General features: G+C 40.9%; 4 protein-coding genes across 9 annotated transcripts; 2 read left to right on the top strand and 2 right to left on the bottom strand.

The window, feature by feature from the left end:
• Positions 1 to 154: 154 nt before the first annotated feature.
• Positions 155 to 3,562, bottom strand: tk1 (thymidine kinase 1, soluble). Its single transcript, XM_046405789.1, has 8 exons — positions 3,509 to 3,562; positions 2,872 to 3,254; positions 2,671 to 2,702; positions 2,113 to 2,226; positions 1,437 to 1,530; positions 1,171 to 1,260; positions 741 to 860; positions 155 to 624 (listed from the first exon to the last, which is right to left on the bottom strand). The coding sequence occupies exons 2-8, from the start codon at positions 2,935 to 2,937 to the stop codon at positions 445 to 447; spliced, it is 696 nt and encodes a 231-aa protein (XP_046261745.1). The 5' UTR covers positions 2,938 to 3,254; positions 3,509 to 3,562; the 3' UTR covers positions 155 to 444.
• A 735-nt stretch (positions 3,563 to 4,297) lies between these two features.
• afmid (arylformamidase) lies at positions 4,298 to 9,573 on the top strand. Of its 2 annotated transcripts, none has more exons than XM_046405764.1 (11): positions 4,298 to 4,570; positions 4,824 to 4,957; positions 5,537 to 5,641; positions 5,737 to 5,785; positions 5,873 to 5,958; positions 6,049 to 6,121; positions 6,216 to 6,313; positions 6,478 to 6,556; positions 7,579 to 7,714; positions 8,333 to 8,437; positions 8,641 to 9,573. In XM_046405764.1, the coding sequence occupies exons 2-11, from the start codon at positions 4,909 to 4,911 to the stop codon at positions 8,668 to 8,670; spliced, it is 810 nt and encodes a 269-aa protein (XP_046261720.1). In that variant the 5' UTR covers positions 4,298 to 4,570; positions 4,824 to 4,908; the 3' UTR covers positions 8,671 to 9,573. The 2 variants fall into 2 exon arrangements, with proteins under 2 accessions (XP_046261720.1, XP_046261713.1); XM_046405757.1 differs by having other exon boundaries at positions 4,299 to 4,570; positions 4,867 to 4,957.
• Positions 9,574 to 9,981: 408 nt separating this feature from the next.
• On the top strand, positions 9,982 to 17,040 carry cant1b (calcium activated nucleotidase 1b). Of its 3 annotated transcripts, XR_006844851.1 has the most exons (6): positions 9,982 to 10,143; positions 13,943 to 14,539; positions 14,675 to 14,815; positions 14,963 to 15,166; positions 15,728 to 16,944; positions 16,978 to 17,040. XR_006844851.1 is itself a non-coding variant. In XM_046405731.1 (5 exons), exons 1-5 carry the CDS (start codon positions 10,074 to 10,076, stop codon positions 16,096 to 16,098), a joined length of 1,383 nt encoding a protein of 460 aa, XP_046261687.1. In that variant the 5' UTR covers positions 9,982 to 10,073; the 3' UTR covers positions 16,099 to 17,040. The 3 variants fall into 3 exon arrangements, 2 of the variants coding, with proteins under 2 accessions (XP_046261687.1, XP_046261697.1); XM_046405731.1 differs by having other exon boundaries at positions 15,728 to 17,040; XM_046405741.1 differs by lacking the exon at positions 9,982 to 10,143 and adding an exon at positions 11,242 to 11,851 and having other exon boundaries at positions 15,728 to 17,040.
• On the bottom strand, positions 16,946 to 25,077 carry ogal (O-GlcNAcase like). 3 transcript variants are annotated; one of them, XM_046405626.1, is made up of 17 exons: positions 24,689 to 25,077; positions 24,448 to 24,499; positions 23,703 to 23,800; positions 22,043 to 22,173; positions 21,556 to 21,727; positions 21,289 to 21,387; positions 21,061 to 21,200; positions 20,816 to 20,960; positions 20,267 to 20,365; positions 19,882 to 20,126; positions 19,613 to 19,787; positions 18,936 to 19,021; positions 18,658 to 18,750; positions 18,483 to 18,571; positions 18,286 to 18,406; positions 18,072 to 18,201; positions 16,946 to 17,586 (listed from the first exon to the last, which is right to left on the bottom strand). In XM_046405626.1, exons 1-17 carry the CDS (start codon positions 24,759 to 24,761, stop codon positions 17,450 to 17,452), a joined length of 2,085 nt encoding a protein of 694 aa, XP_046261582.1. In that variant the 5' UTR covers positions 24,762 to 25,077; the 3' UTR covers positions 16,946 to 17,449. The 3 variants fall into 3 exon arrangements, 2 of the variants coding, with proteins under 2 accessions (XP_046261582.1, XP_046261590.1); XM_046405634.1 differs by having other exon boundaries at positions 21,556 to 21,622; XR_006844830.1 differs by having other exon boundaries at positions 17,568 to 17,586; positions 18,286 to 18,426.
• Positions 25,078 to 25,135: the final 58 nt, after the last annotated feature.

Raw genomic sequence — 25,135 nt, 5'->3', positions numbered from 1 at the left:
GTCCTCTGTAGCATGTGAGGGCATTGGATTACATATCACAGTTAGCTCAGAGTTAAAAACAATTTGAGTTACGTATGAGGAAAGAGAGGTATGAGGAGAACTTCCCAATCATCTATGAAGTTCTTTGGAGAAATAGACAAATCAGATCCCATGCTTAATGGAAGACAATGCAGTTTGTTAATAATTTAAAAAAACAAAATAAAAACAATTTTAATAGGACTGTGCAAACTGATAATGTTGTAAATTCTAGTATCCTCAAGTAACTTATTCATTTGTTAACTAATGTTCAGGGTTATTATCAAGTGCACTGCCATATCAAGTAAAACCATTTCGACACTGGATACATACAGAAAGGCTTAAGGGACACCCAGACAAGACAAGATTCATATGATCCCTGGATTTCTACTCTCTGCTCAACTTCTGAAGCAAGTCTTATTTTTGTGTTCACAAGTGGAGAGAGGAGAAAAGCTTCCTGGGAATCCCAGAGTCCACGAGTTTCCCTGTGAGGATCTGTTGTGGAGTTTCATTCCTGAAAGGAGCTCTGTTCTCTTTTGCCACCATAAGATCTCCGTAACACTTTCTGCACACTGCTTGATACTTGTCTGCCCCACCGATCACTTCGACCTGTGGCAAAGACGAACAATAGTTGACAGGTTATCCGTTTATCAATTCAGTGAAAGAAAAACGATACTTTCTGTTTCACTAACCAGCCCACCGCACACACGCATGCACGCTCTCACCTCCTTCTCTGCTCCTATCCTCTTGGTGTAGGCAGCTTCTTTGTAACACTGCATGCAGACGGCATGAAGCTTCACAACACTCTCTGCTAGAGGGACAAGGTTCAGGATGTTTCCAAATGGCTACAAGAATGCAACAGCAAAAAAAACAGTCAGTACACTGAATGGATGGAGGTATAATTACATTACAAGAACAGAACAGATGCATTATAGTGTGGAATAATGAGCGCATTTAACTGTTATAGTGCTGCTCATGCAGATTGTTCACAGTCTTTCTTTAATAACATTTGTTCTACTACTATTCAATTTGCTGTCGATACCCACAGTGGTGCTCTATCTGCCCCTGCAGCATGCATGCAGTGTCGGCTTGGCAACATGAACTGTGAGTGTTTGCCAATTCCACACTGACGTGCAGACAAACACAGATACTCACCTTTCTCTGGAAGGTTCCATCTAAGGCTGCAACAATGACTGTCTTCCCTAAATTGGCCATCTCCTCACAAAACTCCACTGTGTCTGGAAACTACAATAACACAAAGTGGCACAGATTTAATTAGAGCAGAATTTATTCCACTGAATTCTCATACCTCATTCTCATTCTCATAAGTGCAGAGTAAGACATTTTGGTCTTGATGGAGGTCAACAACACCTGAACAGTAATAGGTTCAGGACAATAAAGAAAAAACTATATGTACTTACAAACTGTCCCTCATCAATTCCAATGACGCAGGCTTGCAACGCCATAGACCGCACGTCTCCTAGACAATTGGCTGGAATCGCTTCCATTGTGTTTCTGAAAGATGGACAGGATAACTTTCAAACTGGAAAAGATGTATTGCAATTGAAGTGCAGAATGTGACTATTTGAAATCACTTTGTGCTTTACTTTAGTGCCTGATAGTGCCAAAAAATAGTGCCTGACAGGAAAATCAGACAGAAAAATAGAACAGAAACAGAAAAATACATTTAACAGTATTCCTCTCTGTCAGTCCATTTTCAAAAGTTACTAAAGAACTTACTGATTTCATTCAATTCAAAATAACATAAACTCCTTAAAAAGGAGTAACTTCTGTAGTTGCAAATATCCTTTCAACTTTCCACCTCAGTGTCACAATTTTCTTTGATCACCTCCATTTCACTCTTGCTAGTAAGATGTGTGAAAACAAATTAAATTACTTATTTCCAGTGACAACTCATTAAATACATTATATTTGTTACTGCAGTAACATTGTACATAACCGTGCACACATTAAACCTAATGAACAAAGTCGCAAAGATCTTCCTTTTCCACTGATTTCATTAAACTCCTAAACACAGAGACATTCTTTTCTGTAAAAGTGAGCGACATAAAAAGTAAATAAAAACAAGTGACTTACTTGTCATGTGTGGCCATGCCTGTGTCAGAATAACGTGTGTCCTTGGCATATTTGATGACCAGACAGTTGTACTGGGCTATTTGGAAACGGCGCACTCTTCGCATCAGTTCAGTACTGCAAAGCAAAAGACAGTAACTTATTAAAACCCATATGGACATTTTGTACATGACAGTACAATGCGTATTCTTATTTATACGGCAGTGTCCCTCTCATACTCGTTTCATACAGAATGCTTAACTACTAAGGTCACACCATAAAATTGAGGTACTGAATACAGTGTGATATAATTCTGTAAACTGTGCACCATCAGTGTCAAGGGGTCCTAAAATGGGTTAATTTCATTGCAACTGTACATCTCACAACATATGACTCGTATAGGTTTTACAGCTGGGAGCTGACTAAACAATACAGTAAATTTGGCGGGATGGTGAAGTCTAGGCGGAGTTTGTGACACCAATGTTCTTTAAACATCCCTTTAAACAGTGAAAAATATTAATATTATCTCGCTACATCCACAAAGAGGCCTCTACTTTTTATATTTGTAAATAAATAATATACCTTTTGCCTGAAAACATCGGTCCAAAGATGACCTGCAAAGAACAGAGGATAGGCGGTTAGACTGAGGAAGTCAGTAAAGTTTAACGAAACGTTAGCCAATACTTTGTCCTGTTTATTCAAAGATAACTTTAGCTTCATTATTCGAGTATACGATAACTTTAATTAAGACAATAAGGCCCGCTACATCAATAAGATACGAACCTGAATCTGTCCCCGTGCTTTCCTCGGTGAATTTGGAAGAACTCTTGGAAAATCCACACAGTCCATTTTTAATATAACAACACAATAACCAAAATAAACTAAAGAATTAAATAATAACAACTGAAAAAATAGTTTAGTGCTACAGGAAAGATATCTCTGAAAACAAAACGTTGAATATGGCGCGCCGGCAGTTGTTGTCTGCTTTATCTAAATTTCCACCAATGGGCGAAGAGTCATGTGAATATTTTATCCTATCAGCTTACGCAGAGACACGACAGCGCGCGCCAACGCCGCTGCTGACCAGTCAGAGTACAGGACATCGCACGTCCCTCTGACGCCATGTGCCATTACTGACCAATGAGAGCACACTTCCAGCTGTACTCCTTGTGTATTTGGAAAAAGAACAACAATGAAACAGTTAGAGATTACAAGTATCGTAAGATGTTACTTGCATCTTGTAGTAATTAAACGTCATAATATTACAGAATCATGTAAAGAGAAAAGTTAAGCAATATTAACAATAGCAAGAACAAGGACGAACGTGAACTTTTTTTTTTTTATCATAATATTGAAACCATAAATTCATGCTATATTACAATAATTTATGACAGTAATACAGTATTTAGAAATGACTTACAGGGTGACACACGAGCTTATTAGTGAAAGACGCCATGTTTAGCATAGTGACAGTAACTATAGGACATGCGCCATATTTATTCCATAGTTGTATCATTGCTGTTTCCTTTGATCTGTTGTACATTAAATTTGTTTACTGCATTCTTCTATGGTGTTCAAATTGAGACCAAATTTTGGGCAGTACATAATATTCTCCCTTTGTGGACTCACACAAATACAGTATTTGGAGTTGGTTAAAACATTTCAAAAGGTTACTCATAACATTTTTGTAATGGCACAGTTTTCTTCCATGTTAGAAGAACAGCTGATATAATAAAAACAAAAATGTCCACATATGTTAAATATGAATATACACAAATACAAATATACAAAACAGTAAGAAAGACAGACAAACGACATACAAAAGACATACAGACAAGACATTTTGACTGGTCATAGCAAGAACAACTTTTCTATTATGACATGTCAAAATGCCTTATATGAAATGTCTGATTGTGTCCAGTAAGCTGGAATGTTACATTTCTTTGAACTAATAAGACATTTATTTAGGAATAAGCACCATATAAGCACAGTACGGCAGAAATACCAAATGCCTTAATGTTTAGGTAATATTAGGCCTTTAGAGAAGACTGGGTCATCAGAACAGGCAACGAAGACGGCAACAAAACTGTATTTATTTATTTATTTTACCTGAGTTATTAGTACTATCACGAAGTCCCTGAACACCACACTTGTATTACACTTACTAACAATACACTGTCATATGGACACGCCTTGATCTTCACTTCCTTGGAAGCAGCTGAAAAACATGCTCAGCAGTGACTTGTTTGGTCAGTCGGAGGAATAGATGTGAAACTACTGCAGTCTCTCTCTCTGCTTCCCTCTTTTATCTCGGCTGTGAACGAATTGTTTACTTTCGAACGTGTGTGTGCAGTTCGAGTCATGAGTCTGAAGTCCAGTCTTTCAGCAGCACCGCAGGTTGGGGTCATCACTCGGCGGACCTACGGCGTGTGAAGTCACTTCAAGACTCAAAATGTTGCACTGGACTGAAATGAAGAAAGATGTAAGATCTTGACTTTGAATGGTGACTTTTTTTTCTCTCTGCCGCATAATGAGATTGTCGGACGTAGCATATTTTCATTTGCTAGCCGTACTTTTGACTGTGAGTTTACAATTTGACCTTTTAAAAATAGAATATTTCATTGTTCCTGTTTTAACAAGAAATACATATTAAGAGTGACGCAGAGGGTTAGTCGTGATGTCAGGGGGTGGCGCTGTTTACCGTGTTTACTGTTTCATGGTGGTTGGCGTCTCAGCTTTCATGGCCGCCTGGTTGTCAGCAGTCTGTTCGTGTGACAGGAGCTCAAGAGGCAGTATTCACCCAGCCAGTGGTCACACAGGATGCCGGCAGACGACGTGATCAAGGCTCATGAGAAGGCTTTGAAGGAAGGTCGGTCTGTTTGGAAGCTACATGCTAATTCTCGGCAATACACAGAAATCCGGTTGAGGAGAGCAGGCAGGGTTACAGGATCACAGGTGTCTTGCCGGTTGTATCCCTGGCTGTGAAAATGTGTTTCCCTATTGAAGATTCTTGGGCCCGAAATAAAGTACTGGTCGGGATTTTCAAGACATATTTTGACTGAGGAAACAGGCTGACAGAAATATGCAGCCTAACTCGTGGCGTTGTATCTCACAGCTTTTGAAACTAAGGCTGTACAGGTTACATATTTGGTGACTGTTGTTGATTAGTTAGAATATTTCAATTACAGCTGTCTTGTGCGCATTCAATACAAACAGATTTAGTATGTATGGTTCACATGCTTCCTACACATTGCTCACAAGCATTTGCACCACTGTGCATCATGACCATACACACCAAGAAATTTAACTGTGCATAGCTACCAGTATAAATGCCAAGGCAAGTCTTTAATGGTACACACACAGTCTCATTGTTTAACTGTAGATATCATCACATTGTTTACTCCTAGAGTCCACTGGAGTGTAATGATTTGGTACTGTGTGTGTCCAGGTACGGAGCGTGCCCGTGGTCTGGCTCAAACCCTGCTCAACGTGCCATACGGGGAGGGAGATGGAGAGAAATTGGATGTCTACATACCCAGCACCAACTCTTTGGGTACGGACACGTGTGACTACTGTTGCTGTTCTTCAGATTTGTAGGAGCACAGACACTTGAGTGAGGATTAACAGGACTGATTCCCTTTGTTTCAGATGTCCAACTTGTTATTTACATACATGGAGGCTTCTGGCAGTTTCTCAGGTACAGCCTTATACCCTCTATTGCATTGCATTGCAGCATTAGATTTCTCATTCAGCTTTTTCATCTTGATGCTTTGCACTCATAAAGCAAGGAGGAGTCTGGATTCATGGCTGTCCCATTGGTTGATAAGGGCGTAGTGGTGGTGGCCGTTGACTATGACATTGCCCCCAAAGGTAGAGTCTTTTCATTTCTGATAAGGTCGTTTCAGTCCTTGAGGAAATTTTAGGAAGATAAATTGTAATTGTCATCCACTTTCTTTTCAGGTAACATGGATCTAATGGTGTCCCAAGTGCGCAGGAGTGTTGTGTCTGTTGTTCAGCAGTATTCTCACATCAGGTACCCATGACACACGGTCACCCTGCCTCTTTCAGGCCCTGATCTTAAAAGTATCTAAAATGTCTAAAATGTCACCAACACACCTCTCTCTCAGTGGTCTGTACCTGTGTGGCCACTCTGCTGGAGCTCACCTGGCTGCGATGGTCCTCTCCACAGACTGGTCGCAGTACAGCATCACTCCTCAGTTTAAAGGTAAATCCCATAAAGGGAAACGAATGATAAATGTGGCCTCATCATCAGTGACAAATTAGAAAAGTATACAGAAGAAAATGAAAACTAAGAAAATGCTCATAAGTGCCAGGTTGAGACCCAAATGCTGTACAACTCTTAAACTTCTGCCTTTTCATTGTTTGTAGGTGCTTTCCTTGTCAGTGGTATATATGACATCCTGCCCATCCTGTCCACTTACGTCAACGAGCCTTTGAAGATGACAGAGTATGTTACCTGTGTGGACACTAGTGACGTTGAGGGAATGCAGTAGTGTATGTTCCTATTGATTCCTAATAACCAGTTACAGTACATTGTAACTGGTTATTAAAAATAATGCAGAGCAAAAATTAAAAGAAAAAGTTGTTTGATCTCTTCCATGCAGTCAGTTTTTGGAACGTTATGGAAACCTAATATGGGACATCTTTATGAGCTTCCTGACTTTGAGGCTGAAGACCACAAGTTAGAAATAAAAAAAATCTGGTGTGGAGTCAGAAAGAAGTAACCACTTACCAGTCCTCTGTAGCCAACTCGTTGTCTGCTTGAGGCTAGCAGCTCAAGGCTACATTAGCTGTTGCTAGCACAACCCTCAAATCTCTGCCTGGACTATTGGTGGCCGAGTTGGATTATGGGTACTGTAGGAGCTTTTCACAATTAAACAGAACATGTTTGATAAAAAGACGATATCTCCCCTTCTTCTGCATAGACTTTGATACTTTTTGCTCTGATGTATCCATTTTGAATCCAACAATGTCATAGGACTGCAATGATAAATCAGTGGACTACTCCTGAAAGGGAGGGGGTATAATCTGATTACTGACCAAATAAGCAGGGTGTTACAGGAATCAGACTGATGACATGTAAATGGATAATTAAATTTTCTTTCTTAACCTGGTTACTCTCAGTAATCCAGAGTTTCTCAACTTTGAGCCCATATACATAAATGTGTTTGTTTGAGACACCTAAAAATATCCATCTTAATGTATAAGGTTTTTTTTGGGACATTTGGTATTTCTTACATCTATGACTTGTGTGTAACCTTTTCAGCCTTTTTTATCTTTGTGATTTCATTTTAAATGAGTTGTGTAAAGAGTGTTGTGTGTAGGAGTGTTGTGTTTGTCGTTGTGAAGAAGAACTCTGTGTGTGTAAAGGTCATTGTGTGTGTGTGTGTGTATGTAATTGTTGTCTGCTGATTTGTCGTGCCAGTCAGTATTTGACTCCTCTGTACTCCTGTTTACTCCTGTTGACAGGGAGGTGGCGCTGAGGAACAGCCCCAGCAAGCTGGTCCCTCAGCTCAAGCTCTCTTCCTCCAGCTGTCACATCGTTGTGGCCATCGCTGAGCACGACTCGCCAGAGTTCCGCAAGCAGTCAGAAGAATACTACAAAGTTAGTGCTGCTGGTAGAGCATGAATGCTATATTGATTGGAGTACCAAAGGGTTTATTTAAGATGCCTGGTGCAGTTTTCTTGTAAATAGGCTTTGTTGACACATTGCTATGTTTCTTTGTGTGCGACTGTCAACCAGTGGCAAGAATGTGTATTGTGTGCATATGCGTCTTTGTTTAAGATTCAGACAAGATTTGAATCCACTTTTAAAAGCATTGCAAAACGTATCTTCAAGGTAGAAGCTAATTATTACTTTTACCATCAATTAATCTTTTTTAGTTTAGAAAATGTCAACAGAAAGTGAAAAATGCCCATCACAAGTTCTTTGGGCCCCAGATGACGCCTGTGAATCAGTTGATTTGCACAAAGATACTTAATGTGAGCTAATCTAATGACATATAGTTATCATAATAAAGGCCACACATCTTCACATTTTCACATAGCTGGAAAGTTAATGTATTGCTCTTCATTAAATTTAAAATATAAAAAAATAAAATTTGATTTGTTTTTGAAAATGTTGTCAGTTCTCTTCACCCTAATAGTTTACTAGCAAAGTTAGCATTTTTGAAATTGTTGTGTATATGTAGCATATGTTGACCTGTTTCTTCTGATCTTTAAGACTTTGGAGGCATCAGGACTTAATGTGACCATGGAGGATGTGGCGAACACTGACCACTTTAATATCATTGAGCAACTGGTAGATGGAGAATATCACCTAACGAAGGTACAGCACACACAAAATGCAACAAAAATGTTGTGATGAATGTTGATGCCTTTATTAATGCACAACCTGAAGGACATTTAAAGTTCTGAAAATGAGCTTTGTTGTGGAAGCAAGTGTAAAAACTACTTGAACTGCTGATTTACAGAACATTATCCTAGAAACTGTCATACTAGTAGTGTTTTAATTGATTTCTTCCTCTGTAGCTTCTCTTGAAGATGATGGGAAAGAGTTGAGATCTTTGATCCACCATCTAATATCAGCGTACCTCTGCATCAACTTACACCACTGAACAGAGTCATTATGCACCGATAATGATAAAATATGCATTATGTCAGGTTTGTACAATGAGAAATGTAGAAGTTCTGTTCATTTTCATTAAGCAGAAGTGAAGTGGCATGGCTCATTTTGGTCATCTAATATACTGTTTCATTAGTTACATCCATGTTCATTGCAGACATTGCTGTCAGAAAATGTCCTGATTGAGCTTCATATTTTCAGACCACATTTTCATGTTATGAAAACATTGTGTGCCTAAAACCAACTCACTTCAAAGATGGTAGTTGTTGCAAATTATACTGCAGTTAAATCTGCTTATAATCAGTTGTAAACAGACTATTTAGCAGGCATAGTGCACAATGTCAGGCAATGCTAAATACTATAGAGTTGATTGTTAGTTCTGGCATGTTTCCAGTGTTTTGTAAAAGGGTGGTTCTGTCTGTTTTGTGCTTTGTTTCTCATGACAATCTACAGCACAACGCCTATGGGTAGGATAAGAATCATATCCACAGTACTGACAAATCATAAGTGAATGTAGCTTTTTATTTTAACTACTACCACTGCCACAACAGTATCTCTCCAGGCGAGCTAGTATGTGTTGTCCACACTTGATAAATGTTGCTAATGAAAACTATATATTTGCACTTCCTATTCTAATATAGTACAAAAGTACTTATATTCACATGCATATATTTTTAAATAATGAATGGGACTGAATTTAGCTGATGTACATGTTAGTTTTTGCTCTTAGTCTAGCATCGAAAATAATTGTACACATTATTGTTTACATGGTGTTTTGTTAATCATGACTCTAGATTATAAAGAGAATAATCACAATAAATATTTGGGATTTTCTGGGATGAAACTTGTATATCTGTGTGTGTGTCAAAATGAGATTTTTTTGATTCTGATATGATGATCTTAAATATGTAGCAGCTGGTGACATGTGATATTGCTCCAAATAAGATGCAGGACTGTATTCTCTGGTTCCCCTCCTGGTCAGTTTGGCCCCAAAAACCTCTGATTTACTGTGTGACAGTTGTTTTAAAGTAATTTGATTAAGTGAACATTTATTAGTAAATTTGTGCCATTGTAGTACATACTAGTAAATCAAGGCAGCTCCTGCATTATGTTGCACATCTTTTTCCAAATAAAGTTTTGATTAATCGAATTGCCACAATGTGACACAGAACTAAAGCCAGCAGCTTGTTCTGTCATTTCTGGATGAGCCAATAGTCAGCTGCCAGTTTATTATTTATTAGCTAAGTATTTCCTTTTTTTTATCTGTGGGGACTTCAACGCTTACGACGGTCGGTTCAGTTGACTCAACGTCTGCAGGCAGGAGGAGCCACTGTAATCTATGAGCTGCCAGCAAACAGTCAAGTATCAAATATGGCCAACCGGTCGGACCTGGAGACCCTCTGTACCGGGTAAGTCATACGGCTTCAAAAGTCAAGATATAAGAACCAAATAATCTCCTAACTCAGTTCAGCGTGAAACCCAGTGGTTGAGCTTGATTACAATACCAACATTAGCCTGGCAAAGGTTAATGCTAGCAGACTCAAGTTGCTAGCTGATGTTAGCATCAAGGCTAACATTTTAAATAGAACTGGAGGGCTTTCAGTTGTTGTTAAAGCAAGTGTTTGGCTAACTGAAAATTCTCTTACGGTTAAATACGTCGACGTCAAAGCCTCGAAATTGCATGTGATTGAAACATCTCAAGGTTCTGATGTTTAACGTCTTCAGCACTTTTGTGGCAGCCGGTCAAAGTTTACAAGTGATGTACTTTACCGACTCTCAGTGCCTCCTGCCTTCGTGGCCATCCGTGAACACAGACAGGACTGTATGTGAGCTGTAGCATGGGAGAACTGTATTTATCCAAGCAGAACTCATAGGAACGAGACCTGCCGTTTCTACTCTATAGCGTAGTAAAGTGGTCCTCAAGCAGATGATTACTCAGCACCGTTAGAATGCTTCTGTTGCATATTTTATATACCTTTCTTTGCCGTCAAATATGAGAGCCTCCAGTTGTTTTTGTTGACTTCAGTGGCTTTTGTTATTATTCACATAACATTCATATCACATCTCATATTTCTGACTGAAGATCGGACTAAAGTAACAGAAGACACTGAAACACTCAGACGATAGTGCTCTTCCTTAGGCCATTTCCCAGTTTAGCCCCAACAAACCGAACCACTAAATACATTTTTCTTTTGTTTTTCTACACAATAAATCCCATAGACACCGAGATATTTCTGACAAAGCTGTATAAACCTAGTGAATAATATAGATAATAAATAAATGGAGCTTAGAAGTTCATTTTCAAACTTGGCAACAAGCAAACTCTGCACTTCTTGGGAAACTGTGAGAAAAGCTCAAGAGAAGGTTAAGATTTTTATTTATATTTATATTTTTTAATTTGTTTCATTTGTTTTGCAGGATAATCAGGACCAGTGAGTAGTAAAAATAAGAAATTATTTAATTTCTGTTGATTGACATCAGGGCTAGACACTGGCAGCCGGTGCTGCCTGTGTTGTGAAATTAAATGATACTGTGAGCATGAAACTTAAGAGAGACTTGGATGTATTAAAGCCTTTGAGGGGATTAGGTTTCATACACTGTGTAAGAACATCCAACCGCACTTAAAAATGTTCAGCCCTCATCGTTAGTGCAACATTGGCAATTAAAACTGGTTTCAAAACTCACTGTTCAACATTCAGTGTGCACCCCACCGCTTGCCAGTCATTGTGCTCGGACAGCTCCATGCCTGCAGCAATCAAGCCTTATTCTTTCTTTGTCCTGTTTACAGTCATACTAAATCTTGTTTAGTTTATGTTTCCAACCTGTTTTTCCTCATGTAGCTTTTTTTGGTTTTAGTTTGCATTCTCACCCTTTTTTTTCCCTCATCTTAATTTTTATATTTGTTTTAGGTGAAGCCTACCTTCCTTTCTTGGCTTTGCAACAAGAGGTAGTAACATGAGATAGTGTAATGGGGGGAGGAGGAGACTTGGTGAGATAGAGATCAGTTATTCGTGTGGGACAGAGGCCTTAAGGAACGCAGAGTTTATTATGAGATGCGTGTGAAGGAGAACAACACGATGGTTACAGCGGGCTCAGGAGAGAAGAGGCGACGGAGGGGTGAATAATTGAATTCTCCATATAGCATACAGCAAGGCTGTGTTTGGGTGTGTGCTCTAGAGGGATGGGAAATAAGCGCCATGCCTGGAATCATGACAATAAGGGCATTATTTGTGGTCCAAGAGTTTGCCAATTTAGTGTGCGTTTGTTTGTGTTAAAGAGCCTGTTTGTCAAGGAGTGTTAACTTGTTTAGAGCAACTGAAGGGAAAATTAATGCTTTGCAGTTGTGATGAAAGATTACATGGTCCACTTCAGTAATACCACATATCCTCCTGGCAACTTTTGTTCCTCTAACTGGTTTGTGTTAACTGAAGTATCTTTGAGAACACGATCATTGAGTCAGACTGAGCAGTGTTTCCTCAGGCTGATATTGCAGACACAGATGTTTTGTTGATGTTGTTGTGACATTGGTTTTGACTTGCTAAATGGTGATAATTTGTCTATTTAATTACATAATCCGAAACAAAATGAATAAGTGCTGTGTTACTTCACTCCTGCCTAGACATTGCTTCAGCTCTACCATATGTGTAATTGAAGCTGCCATTGTTATCATGCCAACTTCATGCACAATTATGCTACAGTAAGCAATCATTTGTAATTAACAAAGAGTGTAACTAACATTTTTAGGGAATTTCTTTCTAAAATGCAGGAGTAAATGTCTGTAGTACTGCATGTGCAAGAAAAAAGATTGAGTAAACTTTGCTCTTTCGTTCAGTGAGATGCCTGTCAGAAGTGGCAATTCACCAGTCATTACTACACAGTGCTTTGAGCATGTAGAAACCACATTATATAATTAATTTCAGTCCAGTTGAGGGAGTTCAGTCTAGGATTGTTCAGAATCTTATTTACTATACCTGTTGGTTGCTCATGACAACAGAAAGGTTGAGGGTCACCTTGGCACTCTTTGCTCTCACAAAACAAGTAAACCTCTCATATTTCAGCAGGCAGGGTGTTGTTGACAGGCTGTACCAGCTCTATACCTGCTTGTTAAATGTTAAATGATTGAAAAGCTCATTTGTTACCCGAGTGAAAGTAGACAATGACTCATTTTCACCAACTCTACCTTGATCTCAAGAGAGTTCCCTTTTTAGTACATCCATGCTCTTATGAACATTGTAAGCGCAGTTTTAGATTTGGATGTTTGGAGAACAGATCTTAAACTGGCTTCTATCTTAAGATGAGCTGTCCATTTACACACTGGGTGTACTGACTATGAGCCTTAGGAACAGAGGTGTAAACCCACCCAGAGACTAATGCATCTCATCACGTTATCAGTCTAGTTAGTAGATGGTGTGCCAGTCATTCTCTGCCAGTGGGCTGTGGCCACTGTTAGTCAGTTGTTCCTTTGGGTCCAGTGTCACAAAAAGGATTGGTTTTTCAAATGAAAATGTGTGTTGGGGACAACTGTGCACCGGTAAATCAAACCAAACCATGGAAGCTCCAGAGGCACTTAAACACAAATACAAACCATTCAGGATATGTTGGGAATCCAAAAGAATATTTCCAGAGGAAAAGTGAAAAACATTTAGTGATTGCAGAAAAAGCAAATTTTTCTTTTCTTTTCTCTCATGTTTTTTTTCTCATATATTTTTTTTATTACAACATTCACGCTCATTAAACATGTTGAATTTGCATTTGCAACTACTAACAAATACCTTGGTGGCAGAGGAGGACAAAATAATTTAACATTGACACTAAAACAGAGCAAGCTCAATAATAGGCTTGTGGTCCTGAAAAAGCTGAACATGCTCACTGCCTACTCTGAATGCATATTGGGGTTTTTTGGTTGTTTTTTTTTTCTTTCAACAAAGCTCTATTGTGACCAAAGAACAATGGGAACAAGCGCTTATTTTTCCTACATGTTCTTCTCCTCCTCTTTGTTCATTCTTTCATTCTCCCCAGCTATTGTGTTTTGAGTTTGTTATTTAAACTGTATAAAGATGATTGATCATATTAACAATGCAAAGGAGTTAAATAGTAACATCTGAAAACAATAATAGGTATTTGCAATTGCAGTTTCCTCTTCTTGCCAATCTGGTCATGCCTCCATCATGCTTCTTTTCTGATATGACTCTCTGTGCTCAATCCCAGGCTATAATGGTCAAGACCCGCAGTCCAAGCCTGCAAGTGAGGATGAAGACGATACACCCATGACCACTTTTGGTGTTGTGGTCCGAGGCCTTCCCCTGGCCTTGGCGTCCATGACGCAAGCTACCACCTCGGACTCACGCTTCCATCCTAAATGGCGAGCCATCACTGTGGCAACCCTGCTGGCTTTAGTGCTCATGTTATACCTGCACCGGACAGTAGGGGACAGAGACACTGCTAACAGTGGTTACTACCGCAGCAGGGCTCATGGTTTGCAAATCCGCAGTGAGGGTGAGGATGATGTCTTCAGGGAAACAAACGGGCAAACTGCACAAAGCCTTTCCCCCCACCAGAAAAGGGAAAAACCTTACAATGATACATATCCGTTAAGTCCGCCGCAGAAGACAGAGCACGGAATCCGCTACCGCATTGCTGTAATCGCAGACCTGGACACAGCGTCGCGTAGCTCCAAGGATCAGACATGGGTCAGCTACATGAAAAGAGGTTACCTGACTGTTTCAGATAGTGCTGACAGACTGGAGGTAGAGTGGGATGCTGAGATGGTCACTCTGGAGAGTCATCTGGCTGAGAAAGGACGAGGTAAAAGGATATGGGGACGGACTCACACACACAAGCACAAACATCTTTTATTCTTTGAGTATATTAAACATGTTTGTGTTCTCACATAAGTATGTGGATTACCTCAGTTACCTGGTTTCACTGCCTGTGCTGTAGGCATGGAGCTGTCCGAGCTGGTGGTGTTCAACGGTCACCTGTACACTGTGGACGACCGTACAGGTGTGGTGTACAGGATCGAGGGTAACCAGGCTGTCCCCTGGGTTATATTACCTGACGGTGACGGTTTAGTCTCCAAAGGTCAGTCTCCAATGAATGTTTTAACCTCTACCATAATTATTTTTTTGTTGAACAAAATATCTAGAACTATCAGCTACAAAACAAAGAGATAAAACAAAAGGGAAGTTCACAAGCCTTCTGACAGTTCACACTTTGTTTTGTGTGAAGGATTCAAGGCAGAATGGCTGACAGTGAAGGATGAGCACCTGTATGTTGGCGGCCTGGGGAAGGAGTGGACCACGACCTCTGGGGAAGTCCTCAACAACAACCCAGAGTGGGTGAAAATTGTTGGCTACCATGGCGACGTGGAGCATGAGAACTGGGTACCGTACTACAACGCCCTGCGGAGTGCAGCAGGGATCCAACCACCAGGTTGGACCAATTTTCTTTAGATTTCTTCTTCGTCATGTCCACATATAACAATGTGTGAGTTAGTATCGCAAATTGACACCAGGGGATTAGCTCTGAAGCCAGAGTTTTTTAAATCCAAAAATGAATTGATGAATAAAACCCTGAGGTGAATCACATTTAGCTTCATTGGAGGATAGCGTCATATTTGCTGCCTTTAAAGAAAACAAAAAAAAAAAACCCAAACAAAAAATAAAACTATTGTGATTTAGCACTTTTTTCTGATGTTCAATTCTAGCATTTTTTGGGAGAAAATAAACTGTAAATGAAAAGAGAAGAAAAGAGTTTGGATCAATGTGCTCTTCCTCTGAGATAACACCAACTTCAGCCAATAAGAGCATTGTGCATCTTGCATATAGCCTGGGAGGCGTAACCCAGGGCAGATTAGCTGCAGCTTTTGAATTCTTTTGAATTTACAGCTTCTCTCATTTGGATTTTGGCCATCCAAAATAAACAGTAATGGTAGGGGAACAATAAAGTGTTCTGAAAAGTTACCTCTGTTCTGCATTTCTCCTTGTTCTGTAGGCTACCTTATCCATGAGTCAGCAGCATGGAGCGAGCGCCTGCAGCACTGGTTCTTCCTCCCTCGCCGTGCCAGTCACGAACGCTATGAAGAGACTGCAGACGAGAGGCGTGCCACTAATCTCCTCCTGTCCTGTCCCGCAGATTTCAGCTATGTATCGGTGCGGCACGTCGGACCGCTCAATCCAACTCGCGGCTTCTCCTCGTTCAAATTTGTTCCAGACACAGACGATCAGATAATTCTGGCCCTGAAATCCGAGGAGGATGCGGGCAACATTGCCACTTACATCACTGCATTTACGCTAGACGGTCGGGTGCTGATGCCTGAGACAAAGATAGGGAATGTAAAGTATGAAGGGCTGGAGTTCGTCTGACAAGGACAGGGTGGAAGGTTCACTTTTTCCTGAAAGCAAAATCTGCAAGGATCTTTCACGGTTTAGAAGATTAACAAGTAGACTGTATACATGCAACACTGTCTTTGCTGATTTGAGTGGTACATTCCACTCTCGATTCGACTGTGCAATAATGTTACATGACCCAAACTTATATATTTTGTAATTATTTAGTATAATAATTAGAAGGAGGAAGAGAAGGTAAAAGGGTGCGAGAATGCCACACAACCACAAAGGAAGGGCAGTTATCAGCAACTGACCAGTTCAGCTTGTGTGGCTGGTTTGAGCAGCCAGTCTGTGACGAGCTACACACATCAGTCAAACACAAGTTGTCATTTGTCAGTCACCGCGTGATATGATTTTTTAATACTATAGACTTAACGTCTTCATGTCAGATAATTTTATACCTTGGGTCAAATAGCACAGTTTGATAAGACACTACTGATACCCTAGAGAAGTGTGGGTAAAAAATAAAAAAATAAAAAAATGTACATTTGTAGTATTTAGTCTGGTAATGTGGATCTCTTATCCCACACCAAACTCTGCTGGTCAGATACTCAGGCAAACAAGGTGAAACAGGTTAAAACATTACAAAAAATAGAAACCAATATCCGTAAACTACTTGAAATACTAAACTTACTCATTGCTGTGTGTTTGTCTTACCTTGAAAACTGAAATCTCCGTTATTGGATGTATGTTCAGATAATGGGTCTTGTCACTTCATGTATGTTAACTACATGTGACTAAGCTTTTCTGAGCAGGTCCTCCTCAAATGTCATCTCACAGGCTAACAAACTGAATATCATTCACTTCTCAATCAGAGAACGAGTGAAACACCAGCTACTTTATTTAAAGATTAAGAGTTCATATGCTCCTTTTGTATCCTCTCAAAACAAATAATTAAAATATGCACTCTTGTTCAAATGTCGTGTTTTTACTGTGTCTGCCATCAGTCACATCTCTGACATATGAACAAATCAGAAACCTCAAGTCATATGTTATCAGTGTCCTAATCATGCTGGGTTAAGATGGCAAGTTTAGCAAAAAAATGTCCACTATACACTTTACAGTTTCCCTGTCTATAAAATAATTAGTATTATGTTACACTTTTCAGTAGCATACAATATTTTGTTAGACAAATTTCATCACCATTTCCTTGATGAACATCATACAGGAGGGCACTGACAAATGGTGACAGCTTCTAAATTACACAAATTAACAAAATGACAACAGATCAGTTTAACAAGCTTTAAAGTTGGCAATTATTCAACAGTTGTATCGCAGTATCTCAAAACATTTCACACCTGAGGAAAATCCTTGTGATTCATCTTGTTCACACGCTTGTTCCCATGGCAATGATGTCTTGAGGTAGACTGGCCATTTGTATGGGTTTGAAGGTGCCAAGTTTAGTGTAAAAGTTGAGCATTCTCTGATCGCTCTGCCTCAGCTCACAGAACGCTCCTTTGGAACCTGGAAAGTTAAGAAAAAGAAAGTGAAGATGGTGTTTGTGGTTTAATCTCCTCTCTGCAAACCTAGATAAGGACAAGCTTGCACAGCTGCAGTGTCTGCAGATTTAGAATTGTGTTTGTACAGCTGCAGTTTTTCTTTTTTGGAAACTAAAGCATATTTTCTGCTGAATACTAGTAAGAGTAGAGACATCCCATTGCTCTGAGTGCCTTTAAATGTCCTTTGTCCTCCAGGACTGTCTCCTACCTTGGAGAAGGACAGAGGGTCTTCCCTGCCTGATTTGTTTTTGTGAAAAATTAAGCTTTGGCTCTCAGCTGGCACTGGTCTTAATCTACATCTGGTGGAAGAAAATGATGCTGCTGTGGCTGTCCCTCCGTGCACATGGCAATGGCTGAACAGCTCCTCCTTGTGGAGAACATGTGGCTATTGTAGCCCAGTTCCACAGGGGCATGTAGAAAATGTCAGAGTCGTTGTGCAAGGTCTCCTACCGCTGCTCCTGATGGAGGACAACAGCCGACCAATCATACGCTTCGCTGGGGTGGGATCAGTGACCCGGGGCAGCACTTGTAGGGTCACCAGGGAGGGGAAGTCCTTCAACACTGTGTCACTTACTGCCCTCTGGAGGTAGAAGAAAAAAGGAAAATACTAATATTGCACTTTATCTGCTGTTCTGGAGAATGATAGGATATTTCATGTGATCACCTGAATCTTGGCTGCAGCTTGTTGGGCGTCGGTGAGTGCGAGAGCGTAACCACACACCCCGATCTCATCCTCCAGGATGAGAGCACACTGAGGGGAAGGGGAGATTTCACCCGCTGACAGGCTGCAGTGGGGCACAGGGAACTGAATTGAAGCGTGACAGCATAAACGCTCCATGAAGAAATTTGAGTCGTTCTTACCTGTCACAGAGAAGCGGAGGCCGTGCCATCAGGGGAACTTTGCCCCTTCCTGCGCTTTGCATCTCTTCAAAAATCCTTTGCACCTGCATCTAAGACAGGAAACAATACTTGGTAAAACCACTACCGAATTTGAACACAGAGTTATCACGGTGCTGTGAGGATCTGCCCTCCTAACCTTGTCCTCAGGGCAGTATGGCCGTATGCAGTAGACCTCTGTCAGGGGAGGATGTCTGAACAGGTCCCTGTTTCCGTGGCATGGCAGCATTCTCTGCAAATTCAAACGTTAAGTGTATTCATATTCATGTACACCCACACTGAAACAATGTTGATGAGATGGCAACAAGTCAAAGGAAGACACTAACTCAATGCTTTGTCCTATTAAAGACGCCTATCACTGTCCACTTACAAATGATAAGTTTTACATATGTCAAAGTCTTTGGACACTTAAATGACCTGGAACTCTCCAGAGAGGCCTCCCCTGAAGCCCCAGGGTTCAGGATCATCGTTCATGAGCTGGGCTGAGGGTGGACCCTGCCCTCCTACGGAAAGCAAACACAACATTACATTTGAATCTTAAGTAGGTTAACTTTTAATTATTCAATTTTGTTAGAAATGTGCTTAAAGACAAGCAAACATAATAAGCCTTGATTAGGCAGAAGGCCTACTATTGTGCCTCGATCCACATGCCTGATAAATCGGTCATGTTAAACAAACATACTGGACTTGGCAGGCTGCCTGTCACGTCTGCAACTTCCTGAAAACACTTGCTGGTATATTTGTCATCTTCCTAATCCAAATGCAGGGTTTACTGCTTATTCTTATGGCTCCTACTGATACACACTATCATAAACGGTAGACTCTGGGTGTGATGTTTACTTTGCAGTATTTTTTAACCACTTGGGATTTAACTTTTCTTTCATGCTGCTCCACACTGAAAATGAACTGGATACTACAAAGTCCCATTATTTGGTTGGAGTCATTCATTTTAATAAAGCAAGTAGCTGAAGGAACAGGCAGAGATTATGTCTATATCAAATGCCTAGAGCTGTTTTTTCCCCAACATACTGTATCCTTTACATACACCAGCCTATGTAGATCTTACTATCACTAGAAGATTATGATTTTCTCACCTAACGTTTTCACGTAGGCTCGAGCCAGACCGACCCCGCTCTTGATGTCACAGATGTAGTTGTAAAGGTCGTATAGAATGCTGCGGTTCGGTGCGTTTGACAGACGGTTAAACATCTGCACCACCGCTTCGCACATCTCATCAAACTGCTGTGCTCTTGAGCACCACTCCTCTGTCTGAAAACAGTTTAAGCATAAATGTACCCAATTAAAAAAAAAATTACTCACAAGACTATTCACTCTCTGATAAACCATAAACACACAAAACTACCTTGTCTGTCTTTGCAATGGCAGCCTCGCTGTGGTTTTTGAGCCAGTCCAGCTCCTGCAGCATGGTCCTGGCCGTCGGCCCGTGTTCGTATGGTAGGTAGAAGAGGTCCGACAGCAGCTTCAGGTCGTTCAGGGTTAGGGGCTCTGCTGTGTACAAGGGGTTCTCCTCAGGTCCGGGAACATAGGGGCTCTCTCCCATGTCTGTCTGCATGGGCTCCTCATCTGACGACTCTTTCTTGAGACGAACTAGAGGACAACAAAGGCCAGGAAGGATCAAAAGGGCTGTGACACACACTCTTTGTCTTGCAATATCCACCTCATTTCTGTCTTTTGATGTCATTAAATAGTTTGCTGTTTGATGTAAAAGTGTTCTTTTATGACTCTACCTCCAGGCTGCTTAGTACTCAGAAACTCCTGCAGCCAGTCAGTGAGGGCGAGGACCAGGGCTTTCTGGGGGCTGTAGCAGGCGTCCTGCTCCTCATCACCTGGTAATGGAGGTCAGAAACACTGAGACAATACACAGACTCCACAACTGCATGTTGTGTGGCACAGAATCTTATTTTAAAGTAAGGATCCCAGCCTTTCCAAAGATTTCATTTGCTGTTGTATACAGACAGCTTTTAACAATGCTATCTGCAGTTTGAGCACAGCATTCAACATAAAACAACGCACCAGAACAAGCAGATGCAACATTTTATGACTTTTGTATTGATGCATCATTGTCCATGCATTTAAGTGCATTGTATCAATCCAAGAGTCCATGTTATGCTTTGGAAAAAAATCTGTGCCAGTAGGTCAAACCTCTTCCCCACAGTCGTTACACAGAGTTCAGTTACTGCGTGGTAAAAGTCAAACTCTAAGCTGGAGTAGCTGCGTACGAAGCACGTTATTTTTGTTTTGTTTTGTTTTTAAGAAAAACACAGAAAAACGCTCACCCATTTCCACATCCCTCTGTCCTCCATCAGTGGTTGCTTTGCACCATGTAGCCAAGGTGTGGATGGCCACAAAGTTAGGGTAGAACTCACAGTTGGGGTTGGTGAGCACGCCTCTCAGTTTGGGAATCAGCTCAGTGGGACGATCCTAATAGGAAAGACAATGTTAATTATTTTGGGGTACAGATTCCAGAGCGACATTGGAGTAAATGCAACCATCTGAAAATTATTAAAATACAGTTTTTTACCTTATAGGGTCCGAGGAAAAGCCTTTGGGGGTCATAGTCGTTTGCGTGAATATTGTCCCAGATGACTGGTGCCCTTCTCAAGACAGAGGACACCTCTTCTATGGACTCCACAGAGATTTTGTGGGACACCACTTTGGGACCTAAATGAAAATGATGCTTTGGCTATTTATGTGGAGTCAATACATATCAGCACAGGTTCAGTGAGATTCTGGTGCAGTGAACTCTTACCAGTCCACAGTATATCTATCCCAGGCAGCAGATTCTCTCCCACAGTGTGCAGGTAAGAGGACTGGGACACATTGGGAGTGCAGAACGCAGCACAGTAATCTGGAGTTACAGGGACAGAACACATGTGAATGGTGGCAAACAGTGCCAAAAGAAGAAAAACTGGGCTTATTAATGTAAAATACAGGCATCACACACACTGCATTCAGCTCCTCAAATGCAGATTGTGTGTTCTTTTAGGGGTGGTTTCAGACCACCCTACTGCCTGACCTGTAGGACAGAAGAGGAAGGTCTCAGGCTCTCCCAGGTGCTGGTACACTGCATTAGTGATGGCCACCTGAGCGTGGGCGAAGGAGTCGAAGGCCTGTTTATCAGCTGCACACATCTCAGTCTCAATGTCATCAAACAGTAAAGAGAAAGACCTGCAGCCAAAGTCCTTCACCTGAGAGACAAAGAGGGCAGTGTGAGATCACACAGTGTGAGGTTTTGTTCTTCTCACTCCCAGCTAAGAGAATTCAAGCCAAGATTTAAAATGTAAGCACCTTGCTAGCGACTTTGTTTCTCAAAAGTGTGAACAAAACTCATCACATCATGACCCACTTACAGTGTAGTAAATGGTTCACCTTTACCGCTGCATGTTTCATATAAAGTAACACGGCATTCAAACCAAACCCTCAGAGATCCATAAAACTCCATACAGCTTAAGATTAAATGATCTCTCGGGCTCCACCCTTCAGCTCTGCATACAAAGTCCTACCTGATCCAGCTTCCTCTTCAGGGCAGCAACTTCTCTGGGGTTGGAAAAAGTAATGTCCAGGCCAGGAGAGATTGCATAGATGAACTCGATGTCATGCTGTTTAGCTGCAGATATCAGGGCGACGAGTTGCTCTGGGAAAAGAATAAGAGATGAGAAAAGAAGCCTTTTAAAAGAAAGACACTGATCTCTTGGTTACATAAATATCCTCAATAAACACTGTTTAATAGGAAGGAAATGATGGATAACTTCCCAGTTTGGACTGATGGGCGAGTCAACTGCTCTCAACCGACAAGGACATCCGTAATCTGCCCACATGGCTTTTCATGTCTGCATTATCAAGTGGTCTCACAATAAATTCAAATCAGCTGTTTTGTTGTCATTATGTCCAGCATCATTATCTCCACCAAGCCTGGAGAGGATCATGTTTGTGTGTGTGCGTCTGTCTGCAGCTGATCTGGCATACCGCTGGGGCCATGGGCCTTTTATTTTTGTGCATGTTTGACTGTATGCTCAAGGGCCTCTTGTGGTTGCGGTGGTTCACATTTTAAGCTCATTTTATTGACGATTCTGTTTCATACAGCTATTGACTGCCAACTCCTCACTCCCCTCAGCCAGCCTGCAGAGGCCACAAGTGATCCACAGTCATTTCAAGATCTGCACTCTTCTAGTTTGGTCTGTAATTCAACTGTAGAAATTTAATAATCCGTCGTGCTCAAAGTCCAGTGATAGCATCTCTTTTTTTATGCACTTAGAGTCAACAGAGATACAACAGTTTGAAAGGTCAAACTTCGAGTTATCACTGCAGTTCAGTTTGTGACATACCTCTAATAAGATGTAAGAGGCTCCAAACAGAGCAATTACACAACGTCTCTGAAGAGATAGTGATGACTGATGATTGAATGATTTGGTTCAGGTCATGAGGGAAACTTTGCACAGCTATAAACAAGGATCCTGATGCCAATATGGAATAGAGGATGATTGAGTTAACGATATATTTTGTTTAATCTACATGGACCACAGTATGTCTTATGTACGTGTGGGTCCCTTTAAGATAAGATAAGATAAGATAAGATAATCCTTTATTAGTCCCATAACTGGAAAATTAGCAAACAGGATATAGAGGGTGCAAAGCATGCAAGGATAAGGGAAGGATGTCCATTCAGAAAGAATAAATACACAGGAAACAAGTGCCTGCAGCTGTACACAGTACAGAAAAGAAAACGACTATTTACACTAGAGTCCCTCAAGTAATGATTAGTGGATTCGTTTTTTGACACAAAAAAGTATAAGGATGTTTTCAAATTAAGGGGTCTGAAAGAAAAAAACATCTAAACTAAAATCAAATTAATTTATTAAGCAACTGCAACCTCTGTTGGACAGTTGTAGCACCAAAACACAGCTATTTGTTTAGTCAAAGTGCTGACAGTGTGTGGGAGCACCTGTCTCTATAGGAGTGTGAACAGATTTTGCACAGGGTTTTCAAGAGCAGTAATCTAGCCTGTTTGACACTATGGGAGTGTCAAGGGTTTTATTATCATGACAGTCTTGAGAATCTCTGTTTTATTAGCTGCTTTGAGGCCACTGTCCAGATTCAACAGACAGATGAATTTTGTCCGTCCATTCAGTCAGCGAGGAGGACATGTGAAGGGCTGAAACTCACCTGTCTCCTCAGCAGTGTACAGGTCCCTCCAATACATCCTGTGTTTGTAGTCGTCCTTGGGGGCGTACAGGTATGTGTTCAAACCCCACTTCTGTTCTCTGTGAAACGGCAGCAGTGAACAACCACATCAAGTATCACATCGATCAGTTGTTATGTGACGATGAGAAACGACGACGTGCACAGTCAATCAGTCTGTGTTGTAAACGGTCCTTTTAAGGGGGAAAAATGAAACAAGGCATCAACAGATAAATTCATTTTTTCTAAACAGTCTAGCTAAACAATATAAATCTGTTTTTCATTCAGTGCTGTTAACCTATTTTCACAATCCAAACTGTCTGTGCCCAAATGCAGGTGGATATAAGATAACCAACAAAACGGGACTGTTTGTGCACTGTTTACCTCACCCACTTGCACTATACTCCACCCTGCACTACCTCACTTTTGGACTACCTCCAGAAAAATATTTATTTCACTTATTTTATTTTGTGTTACCTTATTCTATTTTATTTTTATTTTATTCTTCAATTACTTGTTACGTTCTATGTACGCACCAATCACCAAGACAAATTCCTAGTAATGTGAAACCTCTTCACTCACATGGCAATAAAGTCTTTTCTGATTCTGATTCTGATTCCGGGACAACAGCCACCATGAAGCAGATCCCATCTTCAGGAGAGGCTGTGTTTCAGTTATCATTCTGCGCTTCCTTGTACTGGGGTTGTAAACTTACTTACAGACCACATACCTTTTAAACAGATCTGTTCTTTGCTCCATGGTCCATGGCCGTCCATAAAAACCTGCATCAAGCAAAGAGCAAGTTATGTACCAAATGACTAAATGAGATTTGACTCCATTTGCACAACATGTATCTTAAATTTCTCCATTCAGCTTGTAGCCTCGTGTGGTCGATTGCAGATCTGCACTGTGATCACCGGGATCTGAACTCTGGTGATCCAGTTTGGGGACCCTGGTCCCAGTCTGCTCACCTTCCACGACTCCACTGATGAAGCGCCTCTTCCCAGGCTGGGCTGGACAATTAGCACTGCCCGGTGTCGACATGGTTGACTGCTGAGTTTAGTGTTGAGTTGTCGCCTAAGTTTTCCGGTTATTAATATTCGGACAGAGGCACTGACACAGCGCTATTGTCAGTCATGTGTTTGTATACCCGCCTGTAATTTCCTTGACTTATACTGCTCCGTCCTCTCACGCCTGCGCAGAACAGTCCGTCTTAAGCATTTCGCAACATGATGCAGACATATGGCCTAAAGTCTAAAGTTGCAAATATTCCGAGCGAAAGAGGAGGAAAGACAGCTCTTGTTTTGTGATGACTGAAGTTCACCTCAGACTCACGTTGACTGGCGTGCGTGTGACTACCGGGTGAACGTCTTAAAGGGACAGTGTCCCTGCGGCTTAAAGGGGTAGTTCACCGGAAA

This window comes from Scatophagus argus, chromosome 2, assembly GCF_020382885.2.
Source record: "Scatophagus argus isolate fScaArg1 chromosome 2, fScaArg1.pri, whole genome shotgun sequence".
NCBI classification, from domain to species: Eukaryota; Metazoa; Chordata; class Actinopteri; family Scatophagidae; genus Scatophagus; species Scatophagus argus.
Note: the sequence above shows the minus strand (reverse complement) of the source record. Positions and strands in the feature narration are given on the sequence as shown.